The 14,714-nt window shown below is 40.3% G+C and overlaps 1 protein-coding gene across 1 annotated transcript; it reads right to left on the bottom strand.

The window, feature by feature from the left end:
- Positions 1-337: 337 nt before the first annotated feature.
- Positions 338-10,943, bottom strand: DGCR8 (DGCR8 microprocessor complex subunit; the record flags this gene model as incomplete). The annotated part of the gene is made up of 11 exons (XM_010146580.1): positions 10,221-10,943; positions 9,620-9,782; positions 9,048-9,169; positions 8,070-8,352; positions 6,269-6,466; positions 4,973-5,074; positions 3,659-3,757; positions 2,519-2,601; positions 1,208-1,308; positions 677-783; positions 338-465 (listed from the first exon to the last, which is right to left on the bottom strand). Coding segments are annotated over exons 1-11 (2,109 nt in total), but the record flags the coding sequence as incomplete, so codon positions are not given.
- Between the last annotated feature and the right edge of the window lie 3,771 nt (positions 10,944-14,714).

Here is a 14,714-nt window from a genome sequence, read left to right as displayed (position 1 = left end):
ACTCAAACCATTCTAGGATTCTATGTATTTCCACAGGCTAGTTACACGTTAACTAGGTTATACGATTTTGACCTGGAAGATGCAAGTTAACACAGTCACTGCTGTCAACGAAAGCGCTCAGCTGGTGTTCTGGCAACAGCGAGGCAGGAGAACCAGTTCAGAAGAACCGAGAGCTGCTCTCCAAACGCACACTGCGTTACCACGGCCAGGAACAACGCTCTTCGGCCAAACCAGGTACCACTACAGCTTTGCTGTAACTCAATTTAAACCTCCAGAAAAGCACAAAAGCAAGAACACAATCACAAAGTAGGTTAGAATCCAACAAAATCATGTTCACCTGTTTAACCATCTTGCTACTCTCTCTACCATACATACGCAAAAGAGAGCCCCAGTTTTTCACATGTGGATGCAGTAGCTGTAGGATTTTCTGAGAAGCTAATTGTTTCCCCACTCTCTTATTTTTGCCTGTAAAGATAACCATGAAAACGTGTCAGCGGTGGCACATTACGTCACTAGAGGAACACCAATACTGACTTGTGTCATTCAACACCGAGGTACCAGAGAAGGGCAGAACACGCATGTAACACGCTAGACAGCCGAACAAGCCAAACGGACACCACACGCCAAGAGGAGAAAGGAAAGCATTCCCAGAGGTCACACTGAGTACTGTACTTACACCAGCCTCGCACCGTGTGCTTGCCACAAGTCATGACATACTCGCTCTTCTGATTTTTACCAGGGATCACTTCAAACTTTATGGATGTATCCCCCATTCCATGGTTTCTTAAGCACAAACAAAATCCGTATCATATACTAAGCTGTATATAAACGACAAACTGCAGTGTTTGCAGTCATCTTTGACAGTCATTGCAATGGAATTAGAGACATTAACAACACGTTTTAAGGCATAAGTTAACAAAGAGGGGTTTTAGATGAGTAACTTGACTGGAAAGGCAGCCTGTATAAAGGAAACCCAAAAACATATTTATGTTCCACAACTAAATCCTCATCTCCGAAGACAAGAGGCATAATGAGCAAACAGAAATTCAAAGAAGATACAGCACTAACCAGCTGAGCTGCACCACACCTCCTGTAACAGGGAGCGCAGCCAGCCCACAAACATCCCAGTTCCTGACAAACCCTGGGTGCCAGCTACCAAGCAAACCCGAAGAGCTGCACACAGCAGTTTCTCCTCAAAAGGCCTTACCTTTTAAGGCACTCATGGAGAATCTGATACGGAGACAAGAGTCCAGCTTTACTGGTGAGTTCATATACCCGTGAGTCCTCAATACTGATATGGTTAAAATACTACAATGGAATGGAAAAGGGTTATTGAGCTTGGGTGCAGGCAAGACCTTATTCTATTCTTAACTCTCGTGTCTCCTTTACAACATTAAACTAATTCTGCAACTCTGTGCTCAACACTTAAGCTCGTGTCTCCTTTACAACATTAAACAAATTCTGCAACTCTGTGCTCAATACTTAAGTATTTTTAAGCCCACAGTGGAGGTATTTACCAACATCACTGACACAGCTAATCATGTATTTGCAGACAGGTATTTAAATAATTATTTAACTCCAATTTTACATTACACAGAAGATGGACATGAAAATGACTGTGTCATACATTCTGTATCATCCTTTCTCCCTCAGGGCAAGGTTATTTTATTTTAGCTTTAACCAGTTATGAAACTGTACTTATCAAAATGCTGTGATTTAGTAAGACATAACAGCTATTGGCACGTTTTGTATTTTATTTTAAAGTAATAGAAAAAAAGTCTCTGCTTTTCCTTAATGACTGTTTCAGTGGTGCAGGGCATACAACGCAGTTTTAAGTTAAAGCCAGTGCACAAGCCATGCTGTATATTACACTTCTCAAAGAGGTAACATTGCTTTCAGGCTGATCACCGATTTCTCCTTTACTCCTTACTGATTGTCTGTGACATGCTGAACTGGAAGTGAACGTAGCACTGATGCACAAGCTAGTTTATATTTCCAACAGCTGAAAATATAGCACATGCTCTGCTCCTAAAAGAAACTTTTCCTCTGATGTTCCCAAATGTCACTGCTTGAAGCCTGAAATTGTAGCAATAAATAGCTTTCACAAGTAGGTGAAAATGTCACAGAAGCCTGGGCACTCTTGGTTCTTACTTGGTCTCCTAACACAATCACACAAACCCAGAGACTCTGGGGCTCTGAACTTTTCAAGGCATCAGCCAGAGAATCCCAGAAGCCAGGATAGTACAGGTAGTCTAGTGTTGTGGAACATTTCAGGTCTTCAGAAAGTGATATAATATTTCACAAGAGACTAGTTCTCTGCATCACAATACATTTTCTAATCCAATAGGAAGAAAAAAAAGAGTATTTTCATTGCCATGGATCTTGCTGTAAAAGAATAATTTCACACTTCCATCTGACTGAGAAGGCAATGCTATGAATTTCCATCAATATTTCTGATAGTGAAGGAAAAACGTCTATAACACCAGACTGATAATGACAGCAAGAAAGAGTTCAGTACCTCAAGTTCCTCACTGTCTTTGGGCTTCTCCTCAGAGGTCTGTTTAACAAAGTCAGGAATAAGGATTTCCAGTGTAGCTCGAGCTGCAGAAAGCAATTCAACATCTTGATTACCTTTACTTTAAATGACGATTGTAAAGGAAACAGCAGAATGAAGTACCCTCAGCAAGCCTCACATCTTCCCAAGAACTATCACTCTGGCCAGACAGCACCTTTACAGGTAAGACGGGCACCTTCTTTTTGTAAAAGTACATTCGCTTGCACTTTTTAAGAAAAAACAAAAAAGAATTCTACTTGTTCAAGCTGATACGAGAAAGAGAACCAAAATGACCAGAACCGAGACTGGTTTTTTTGTTTGATTTTAAAGAAGAGCAAAGACTGCTGTTTTGCTCAAATCCATACACCTGCTGCTTCTATAGCAGGTGACAGGATAAATATAAATGTCCAACACGTTCTATGGGCCTGATCATTACAGACGCTCTTACAGCTGCTCAGAGTACGACAACAGCTTACGTCCAAGTTCACAACTGAAGTTTCTTCTTCCTTTCCCATCACAGAACTTAGGACTGTCAGAAAAGTATGCAACAGTACATGCCACTTTTACCAAAAAGACAGAGCGTACCTTCTTTGACTACTAACAAAATGATTCCTACTTGCTGTTGCAAATATGTCACCTCTCCTACGATGAAAGGCTGGGAGAGTTGGGGGTGTTCAGCCTGGAGAAGAGAAGGCTCCGGGGAGACCTTATTGTGGCCTTCCAGTGCCTGAAGGGGCTACAAGGAAGCTGAGGGGGACTTTTTACAAGGGCCTGTAGTGACAGGACAAGGGGGAACGGGTTTAAACTGAAAGTGGGGAGGTTTAGATTAGATATCAGGAAGAAATTCTTCCCGGAGAGGGTGGGGAGGCACTGGGACAGGTTGCCCAGAGAAGCTGTGGATGCCCCATCCCTGGAAGTGTCCAAGGCCAGGCTGGATGAGGCTTGGAGCAACCTGGTCTAGTGGAAGGTGTCCCTGCCCATGGCAGGGGGGGTGGAACTGGGTGATCTTTAAGGTCCCCTCCAACCCAAACCATTCTGTGATCTTGAAAGCAGAAATGAGAACAGATAAGCAATTCAGCAATTGGTATTAAGAAAAAGTGTTACCAGCTTTATTCTTGGCAAGTTTTTTGCTGCTGGCAGTTCCTGCCCCATAAGTTACTCCATCAATAATCACTGAGGCTCCAAAAGGTTCACTTGGGTTCTCTGGGAGCAAAGGCGCCGGGGTGGAAAGAAAAGAAAGCTTTTCAGAACTTCCAATGTAAAACACTCATCATGAACATGAAATAGCGAAATAGCACCACTATCAAGATTGACTTTCCTCTTCATGTCAGCTTCAAGAGGGATGGAAATTGTTTACTCTTCAGAAAGAGTGAGAATTGCTTACTCCGTGAACAGAGTTCTCCACTGACAGAGACTTACCGCCACATGTTTCATTCCTCCAAAGGAAGGACTTTTACATTTTCAGAGATCATGTATAACCTGCCAGAATTCAGGTGTTCATTCCAAAGTTTTTGCATCACTAGCAGTGTAAATACAAGAGCCTCACGTTCTGGTAGTGAAAATTCAAACTATGCATGCATGTATAGGGATAACATGATTCTCAGTATTTACAGAGTCCACACTAAACTAAGATGCCCAACTTGTAATTCCTCGGATGCTGACTGCACAACTTAATCCTTTCAAACCTACTGCCAAAAAAAGTGTAGTTTCTTCCTCCTCCATAAAGTACCCCCAAAAAACCTGTCAAAAGCAAAAAAGCAAGGAGCACGTGCTATACCACTTTGTAAAGCAGTCTCAAACGCAGCTGGATATGGCAATCTGGCTGGAATTTACAGGGGAAAAGTTTTTTGTTAGTTGGAAGTAAACCAGAACAGAACAAAATCAGAAAAATCTCTCAAACTACTGCAGCTTTAGAGAGGGTACGTATGTGTCCACAGAAATCTTTCAAATTCTTAACTGCTTCCTAATTGAAGGCCTACATATTTCTTGTTAACTACCTGGATTTACTATCTATCATATTTTTCCCCCCAGAATTATAATGATTCACTAAAACAATGTGTGCTTTCCAATCAGATTTTCTGGACAATAACGACAAGAAAATTAAGCAAATGTTAGTTGTGAGCAGTCAGCAAAACAGCAATTGCCTGTATTTCACTGATGCCTCCTTTTAGATGCAGATGAGTTACTCAAACCCATTTTCACACAGGCACCGTTTTCCAACCGAACAGCCACATTGCTAGTTTAAAGATAAGACCACTCCTGTCCTCAAAAGCCCTGCTTAAGATACAGAAAACATTTCCTAGCTAGAATTTGACAATATCCCCTTGGAAATACGTCCATCATTTGATTTTGAGGCTGTCCAAGCAGGAGATAAACCCTTCAAAACAGCACGTGCTTGATTAACAAACTTAGACTTACCACATTCAAAGAAATTGTAAACAGGGCGAACCTTTAGGACTCGTTGCATATACTCATGCAGTATGCAAACTTCCGACTTCCCATTGGGATTAATGACAAATTCTACCAAAAAAAAAAAAAGTGGGAAGACAGCTGAGTTGTTCCAGCCTTTAAAAGACAATTTCTACTACAAATACATAAATGACAAGCTAAAAGAGGTAAGTGCCCACTCAAATTAAATGCAATGCTGTTGAATCAGACATGGATAATTATGACCTCAAAGTCCATTTTCTCTGAAAAAGTGTTGAAAAATATGTCTGAGGAATTCCCATCAACAACTGGAAGTGCACTGATTATGAGCTAAGTCAAGTATTCTATGTTTGCAGTCTCATGATCTCTGGACCTCTACACAGAGCATTTTTGGCAACTAACATCAATTAGAAACCCTCCAATTTGCTTCTAAACACACACTGTCTCTCTTCTAACAATAGGCACATAAACTTCACATCAGGTCCCTCTCCCCTTGCCCTAAACATGCTCTTTTTATTTGTAAGCCCTATTTTTTTTCCCCCGCAACAATACTGTCAGCCAAGAGCACAAACCCTGCCTCAGCGAGCACTATGGCAGTATGGGAGAGAAAGTTAAGATTTAGATAGATAAAGCTTAAGTCAGTCCTTAACTCAGATGGCTCTAAACCTAGAATTCAAGATAAAGTGCATTAAATAAAAGATTTAACTGCACCTTCCTGTTACCAGGGAATGGTCAATATACAGCTCATAAGCCTTAATTCCCCTGAAGAAACCCGGAAACATGACAGTGTACAAAACAAGAACAAAACCCCAATCACAGGTCAATGGACCCTTGGAGTAACAGGCTGCAGTTAAAGATACCACCATGGCTGCACAGCCAATACAGTGAGAGCTAAATCACCATTTCTCCTAAGACATAATATGCCCCTCCTCACGCCACAGGGCACAACTGCACACATGGTTCTTCCATAACCATTTCCATCAACCTGCATTAAATATGTATTTTTAATTGCAGGTTTTAATCTGGATCAATCTGGCATTTGTAATCAGTCCCTAATTTGGGACCAATTAGAACTGGCACAGAACGGAGAAAGCAGTAGCATAGAGTGACCAGGCAGGAGGGTTTTCAGTAAGAACCAGTGATAACACGTAGCAGAATGCAGTAACCACTCACCAGGACTGCAGCCTTAAATAAAAATCCTTTCATTTAGGAATTATTCTTCTTAATAGGAAGTATATTTTGACCGTACTTTTCCTTTACTATGCAATATGATGGATCCGAACTAACCTTTCTTTGTAGGCGCATCTTGCACAGACAAGGTGATGAGTTTCTGATTGGCAGGCAGAATAGGCCGCTCGGATTCCGCCTGCTTCCGCTTCATTTCACGATTGAATTGCCGTCTCTCAGCCCAGGTTCTGAATTTCTTTACGGTGACTTGTTCAAAGTCAAAACGCTTTTCAAGATAGCGTCTAAAATCTTCCAGATCTGAGAAACACAAGCAAATTACACACTCTGCTTCACCACTCAGCAAGCTGTAAATTCATGGTTTTAAGATACGATTATTTTTTCAGACTAGGAGCAAAAGTAGTGGCTTTAGTTCACATACTCAAGGTTGAGATGCTATTTTATACTACCAGAACTAATTAAAATTTTTGTTGTTACTGGATCAAATGCAAGACACTTGTGCAAACAGGAAAACAAAGGAGCATTTCATGCTGTCACCTGAAGATTAACTAAGCCCCAACCAGCGTAATACCCAACACACTTTGTAACAAGACACTAGTAATTGTTCTACTCCATCACCTATTCAACATTCTCACTACCTGCAGCAAGGTATGCACTGAGCAACAGGGGTTACGCAATTAGCCTCCGTTTCCTGAAGGCAAACCTGACCCTTGCTGCCTATTTACTGAACCGTGCACCACGACACGCTGTATCGTGATGCTCTGTGACTATGTGCTGGCCTCTAACCAGAATTTCATGTGGTCATTTCAGGGTACTAAAGGACTGCCTCCCTTGAAACACAGCTGCTTCTCCTGTAGAGGACATTTCGGCAGATATCATCAGCAAAAATAAAACATATCACCCCAAGATGTAAACAAACAAAAGCAAGCTGCTGGCATCGTTTCTTTCCAGAAGGAATTCCAAACACAAGTCACACTTAGACTTGATCAGTCAGTATTTTTTTCAGTAATACAGAACATTCTATTTGAAGAGAGAGACAGGTAGGTGAACTACACGCAGAAAGTAAGTGCTTACTGGGTTTAGTTTTGCTGCTAATTGTTTTTTAATAATGTTTTGGCATCATTTTTGGACTGAACAGGGCATGTGTACGGAGAAGGACAAGTTTTATGTTTGAACACCACAGAGATAAGTGACAGCCTACAACCCCTATCAGTATTCTGAGCTGCAGTAATTTACAGAGAGGGTAATCTCGGGTACGTGGCTGTGCTGTGGCACAGGAGCTTTCTCTCAAAGTTCCTCTAAAGTTGGCAGTGATTTTGGCATGACTTCTTTAAACAGCTTTTTGTACAAAAGCTATCAGACTTACATAAATAATGAAGCAAAACCAGCCCTTTGCATGAGTACAATTATATCTGCAGAGCTTATTCTGCAAGATGTGCAAATAAGCAAAGCTAGTTTAATTACACCATTTATCTTAAAAGATCACACCACAAACATATAATTCAGCCAATATAGACTGCATACAAGTCATAGAAACACACCTGACAAGAGCGATTCCTATCTACACATTGCCTTAATTGATTCTTACACTGAGATAAAAGTCCACAGGACTAAAATTCCAGATGTTGTACATTTTTGTATGTAAGACCTTGGCATGCGGACTTTGAAGTCTTCAGCGAAAAGCTTCACTGCATGTTTCTCTTCCTGTTAGAATCAAAATTGATTTCTAATACTGGATCTATTTCTCCAGATCTATGCACACAAAGAAACATGCAGAAAGGCAACTGACCACCTGATCTTGGGCAAGATACTATTCCGCTGCCAAGCCTGGCAGAAAGCGTACGTATCCCAAGTGCCATTTCCCCAACGCCAGCCAAGAAGAGACTCCGCTTTCCATACATACCTACAGATTCATCTTTACATACTTCAACTTTGGCCTTAACCTGTCCTAAGGCTCCTTGTGCTGCATCTCCCCCTGAGGCGTCTTTGTCATCTAAAGGCCCAGAATCAGCAGCAGTAGAGTCTGGTTCTTCTGTTTGGCAGTCCAGTTCTGAAGATTTATCTAGGTGCTTTACTGGTGATACTTCCCCATTTGGGGTTATGTCATTGTTTTGTTCCCTTTCCTCATTTTCCTTCATTTTTTTGTAATGCAAGCAGGGAATGCTACTAAGGGGAGGATCATGTTTCTGCAAATACAAAATAATACAGAATGTTTCAGTACCTCAAGATGACCAGAAGATGTAATCAAGACGGAAGTTTATTTTATTTAGTCTAGGCTCAAGCTTCTCTTTGGTCAGCAACCTTATGCTACTCAAGATCTGAGTACACCCACTCCTGTAGTATCTTGGCACTGGATACACTGACAGTCAACTTCAGAGTGCATTTGCTGGTTTAGATGCAAACTATACTCTGTTCTATCACTTGCAAAAACTACACTGTTTCCCAAAAATCCATTGAGGTCTCTTGGGATTTAGGCCCATGACATTAAATTCAATTTCTGCAGGTTCCTTGGGTTCACAAACATCTTGTGCTTACTTCTGTAAATGTGGACCATAAGCCACAGCTCTGACTAGTTCACAGCTACAAATAAGTGATCTAAATATATTTTATGGTGGAATAAAACCAACATTTCTCAGCCATATGCTAGACCAACGAGGGCACAAAACAAGACCAACTCATGCAATCTAACTGCCCGAACTCACTGCAAAAATGGAAAAACAAAACACTAAGAAAAAACATGTTTTCAGAAATAGAGGAGTTTATTTTTCAAGTTCTAAGTTCACCTAAATTCTAACACTGGAAAGCAGCCTGTTAATTCAATGGTTTGCAGGAACACAGCTCATTTTTAAATCTCAGTATTTAAGTAATTGACAGCTCTCACCCTTATGCTTCCTGTTCCCAAGAAGTAAGGCCTAGACCAGGTAACAACTCTAGATTCTCTTGAGTTATGGAATGTCATGATCCATCCGTCTGGCAAAGGTTCTGTAGGAGGGCGGCCACGACCTTTAAAGCAAAGAATGGCTTTAAACTTGGACTGCTTAAAAGAACAGAAAAAGAATCAATGTTTTTATCTGTATTGCTTTTTCTGTCTCAAAGGATAAAATGACACTGAAACAAGACTAAAGAAGTACTGCAGACAGGTTGTTTTGCTTTAATAAAACCTGCAAAATTACAGATTCCATTATGTTTTCAACTCAAAAGCAACAGTAGCACTCATTTCTATACAGACCAATTTGTTCATTTCACCAATGAATTTTATCTTCTCCTTAGTCTTCTTTACATACTAACTTATATCAGCACAAGCACCACTATATTTGATGGAAAAGTCATACTTGCTTCTGAAACAACCGAGTTTTCCACTAAAAATATTTGCACTTTGCTTGCTGATACACTTTCGTTCTACAGACATAAGCCACGCAAAAGGTTAGAGCTATTGAACGAACATTAACTTACTTTTAAGTACAGTTTTAATTTTGGTCATCATTGGCTGCACACTTGTTTCTCCATCAGACTGGTGATCACTTTCACCACCGTATTTCTCATTTTCTAGTCTCCTTGTTTTGGGTGCTCGAAGACCCTCTTCCAGCAGAGCATCCACATCATTATCAAAGTCATCCTGAAAGAGACTTCATCAGACACTATCCTTCTGGGGCTACCAACTTCCCGTTTCCCTTGCAAAAGAAAAGTATGCATTTTCTCTATGTCCTTCAACACAGACAGTAACTAGAAATTTCCAATGATCCCAGTAAAAAGACTGAAAAATAAGAAAATAAGTTTTCGTAAGCGAGACCTGGTCTTTTTCATGATGAGCTGCAATTGTGGAAGAAGCCTTTTAAAAGTTATTTTAAAACAAGACTATAGAAGCTGCCATGTAACAAAAATTTGACCGAGGTAATTTACAAAAGTCTTCAGCCAAAGTTCCATATCTGACAATTCTGCATTTTTGACTCAAGTAATGCCCATTTCTGGAACAGACTCTTCCAGTGAACGAATCTGTGTATTTTTTCTAGCCACAGGGAAACCTTACCCACCAAAAACCCGTGGATTTACTTACCTCATACGAGTAATTCAAGGTTTCTTCATCCACTTTATCTCTTTGAACGATTGCTTTAGATGTGAACCCTCCTCCTTCTTCATCTATTTCCATCACATTGTCGGTAAAATCTTCTAGCTCATCCAGAACTGCATATTCCACTCTCTTTTCCTGATCAATATCATTTTCATCATCCTTCTTGTCATCATTTTCACCCCCTACTCCTACAGCTTTACCATTACTACCACCAAAAGGACAAACATGCACATCCCCATTGACATTATTAATACCAAAATCTGTATCTGCCTTATAATCCTGCTCAACACCAGTGTACAGAACTTTCCTATCTTTGCTTTTGCAGCTTTCTGTAAAGCTAACACTAATCTTTACATCTTTAAGTAACTTAAGATCTGGGGTGAACTTGCGAACTGAAGGTGCGTGCCGAGCAGTTCTTGGGCTTTGGTCACTACTGTTAGGGTCTATTATAAGACGACTTTTGTAGCAGGCAGATCCCTTTGTGAGCAGCTGTGTTCTGCAGATACTGTGCGTGTCCCCAGCAGGGGTATCTGACTGTCCATCACCACCAGAGCCAACGTCCATTACCTCTGCGTCACTGGACGTTTGCAGGGGAGGTGGTGGAGGCTGTTCGTTAGGCGGCAGAGGTGGGGGACAAGTATGATTCTCCACATTCATTTCTCTTGCAGGTTCTTTAGGGAGGGGTGGTACACTTTCGTATTTCTCCATTTTTAAAACTACTGTTTTAAAAAAAACACAATGCTTTAATAAATGTTTAGCTCTATATTCCTAAGATGCATAAGTCCATCAAGATTGGTTTATCATGTTCTATTCAATATGCAACACTGATGATTCAGTTAAGCTGACTACATTGTTCTTTTCATTAATGTAGACAGCTTTCAGAATCACTGTCTCAATTATTGGAAATCACAATGCATTCAGCTTAAATAGCTGAAGACTAAGACTGCATCTTCACTGGACAAGCAGGTCTCCCTTTCTTCTTTCAACCTGCAAGAAGAAAAAAAAAAAAATTGTCACAGAAAAAAATGGAAATATTATCCCAGGCAAAAAATAAAAAATGTCCCTCTTTCCAGCCTACATTTCAAGTTGAAGCAAGTGACATTCTTACAGCAAAAAACGCAGGGTTTCTCGATACCATTTTGAACGAGGCTGAAGTTAGACTGTGTTTCCTTACTGATCTGTACAACAGCACACGCAGTGGCTAACAGAGTTGCCTGTATAATTTTTTGACTCTCTCTGCTTGGTCAGCAGGCAGGGCATTGAGTGTGGCATTTGTAGGGACCAAACTAAACACTGCCTTTTGGGGGGGTTCTCCCATTAATTAAAATACCCTGGTATTGGAGCCATACTTACCCACACAGCAGAAAGGATAATTAGCTGACAGTTTAAGGCAATCTGCAAAACCAACAAGATTTTAACAACCATGGTCTTATAAGACACAAGGTTTGTTGAAAGTTAGTAGATATTTTTGAAATACCACAGGAGGTTTTAACAGGAAATCTCACAATTAACTAAAAACTCATACAAAATGACTCTCTAGATAACCAGATATTAGCCATTTGCCATTAAACATTTGAATTTATATTTCATACTATTATGGGACTATATATTTGTTATGTCTGAGGAACTCGGGTCCAGAAATGTAACATTAAAGCTCAAATTATTTCTGGAAGGCATTTAGGAGCCAATATTTTAGGTTATTTACCCTGGTATAAAAATGCAATTGCTCTAGGAAATTTTACGGGGGGTGGTGTATTTTGGGTTTATTTGGGTTTTTACAAGTGTGTTCTTTCTAGCATGCCTGTGATGGCTTCTTCAATTATACTTCTGTCATCTGTGCAGGACTATAAGCACCTGGGGAAAGGAAGCATAATTTCTTACCTGCTATTTTGGTCTCTCCAAGTCCCTCCATGCCAGCCCAAACTAGGCTTAAATCTTCCTCCCAGATTCAAATAAAGCAGCATTACTCTGCCCAAGACAGCCAGCTGGCTGAATCTGCTCCGTTCAAGTATTTCCAGGTAGCAGAGAAAGCCTACCCAAGTATTCTAGAAGGATAAGCTCCATGTCCTTAGTGTTGCTCTACAATATTTGAAGGCACAGGGCAGAATGTCTGGGTGGTCATGAGGGATTTAGAGAAACCAAATATAACTCTCTAATGTATCTCTACGCCAACCCAGACAGAGCAAACCAACAGCAATATCCAAACACCAACCGGGGCAGCTGGGAATTGGGAGTTATAATGGGATCAATTAAAGTTCAACAGCATACAGAAACTACCTACCTGGAAGCTGGAAGAAAGCAGAATATAAAACAGAGCAAATGCTTATTTTAGTGATTTTGCAATAAAGAAAGTTTTGCTGGGGCAACAGAAGAGTTCTTATTTTGTGGGGTTTTTGGCTTTTTTTTTTTTTTAAATATATACTCAAAACTGTGACACATTCAAGACGCTGAGCTTGACATGCATTGCAGAATCAATAAGGAAAAAGACTCCATTTTGGTAAAGCTCTGAAATAACCCCATCTTCTCAGATGCAAACATATTACCCTCCAGAATAAAAACCAGCTCATTCACCAGTAAGAGAAGCAGTTCTATATATTTAAATCCATTCTATTCTACAACATGTTCATAAAATCACCCAAGCAATGATCAATTCCTCCTTCTTTCAACAGGTTCTGAAACACTTAATGTTACACAGAACACCTCTAGAAATATATCTGGCTAATAGTCTTCCCCCTTCCTCATCTTCAGATTAAAAAGAAAACAAAAAAGGTGAATGAAAAACTATTAAGTTCTTCACAACAAATCATTAGCGTCTTCACTGTTAGTTTTGATCAAAAGAATCAAAGTCACAGTACAAGTTCAGTAACTCCTGGAAACCAAAAGCTGAAGTAATCTAATTTTTCCCCCTTAGAGTCTCAAGAAGATTCTTGATGAGAGCCAATAGAAGTAATCTATGCAGAAATTAAATATGAAATTGGTATGCTAGAAAATGAAAGAGCACTACCTTCCCGTATGATCAAGGAGCTACTTGGTCCAACTAGAAAGGACTGTTTCTGACAAGTCATAAGACATGATCGTGAATGCAGTTTCCACATCCCTGATACACGTCCTGCTCCTACACTAAGGAGGGTTTTAACACCACCAAAGTCAAAACACAAGAAATTAATCTTTACCCGTCTAGCCTCGGCAGTTTGCTGATATTACACCTCCGCTCCTTGTGGAAAAGAAGTCGTTATTATATTCAAGCACTACTAAAAATGAAATTCTGGTTGGCCTTGAAATAATGAATAGCATACCAAATCACTGCCAGGGATTGTCTACTACTCAGTACACATACTATGGCCAGAAAAAGTACTAGACCAAGACTAGCTTAAGCTAGCTTCTGCATTTCTAGCCATAAATGTGCCACATCCCTAGGGTAAGATAGCAGAGCCTGGCAGCTCTACAGTTACAATGGGCTACAATACCTTCCAGAAGCTACAAAAAGGCAGGGAGAAGCAGAGTAACACAGGTCCAATTCCCATCTACTTTACTGCCAACTGATGTAACAATAAGCCCTTTATATCAGGGGCTGGGAAAAAACACACACACACACAAAACACCCAATAACACCCCCCTCCCCCCCCAAATCCATAACAAAGCCAATAAGGATTTTCTCTAAGATATCAGATATTTCAAAAGAGTTAGATGGGTCTGTAGGTTAAAACCAGCCAAAACGGACCTTAGATCAAGGGAACCCAACAACCGTGTGTAAAAACAGACTTAGCGTAGTAGGTTATGTAATGTTAGAATACAACATCAATTAGTCTGCCCACTGTCATCCTTAATTAACCTGTCCTGAAAGAACAGATTTTGTTCTCCAGGGCTCCACCAAGTTCCATCAATAGCTTCCATAAGGACTCTTTAAAAAGATATGGAACCCATCGACAGCTGCAACAGCCAGTACAAGATGATGAAGGAACTCTGGATAAACTGCTGGAATATGAATGCACAGCTTGCGTTCTGCATATAACTAACAGGCAGAAATTTCACATTTTTAATTGTTTGCTCTTGTTTTGACAAAGTTGAGTATCACAAAGTAAACAAACAGATACATGGTGGAGATGTAAAAGTAATGTAGCAAACTGCACAGGCCCCAGCAGAAGCAGGGTCTTGGTCTGGTTGTCTCAGAGATGGTCTTTGAAGGCAGAACAAAAAAAAACAACCACTTCTCTGTATAATAAGTACCACTGCCTATTCCTGCAATCAGAACAGACATATCAGGAGGGGAAAAAAAGGTACACAGAGTAAAGGGTGTCTCTTTTCAGGACAGGACAAAACCAGAATCCTAAAACTTGTAAACAGCACTACCCGAACTCAGAGGAATTTCCTTCGCTGTACAGCATGTCTGTAGACTTACAAGTGAGTTCAATAAGGAATGTATTTTCTTCACGAATACCTGTAGCTGCAACCAGGAACAAGGAAGAGCATACCAGATTC

The sequence above is a fragment of the Eurypyga helias genome, unplaced genomic scaffold (genome assembly GCF_000690775.1).
Source record: "Eurypyga helias isolate BGI_N326 unplaced genomic scaffold, ASM69077v1 scaffold46402, whole genome shotgun sequence".
Classification (NCBI taxonomy): domain Eukaryota; kingdom Metazoa; phylum Chordata; class Aves; order Eurypygiformes; family Eurypygidae; genus Eurypyga; species Eurypyga helias.
This window is presented reverse-complemented; position numbering and strand designations above follow the sequence as displayed.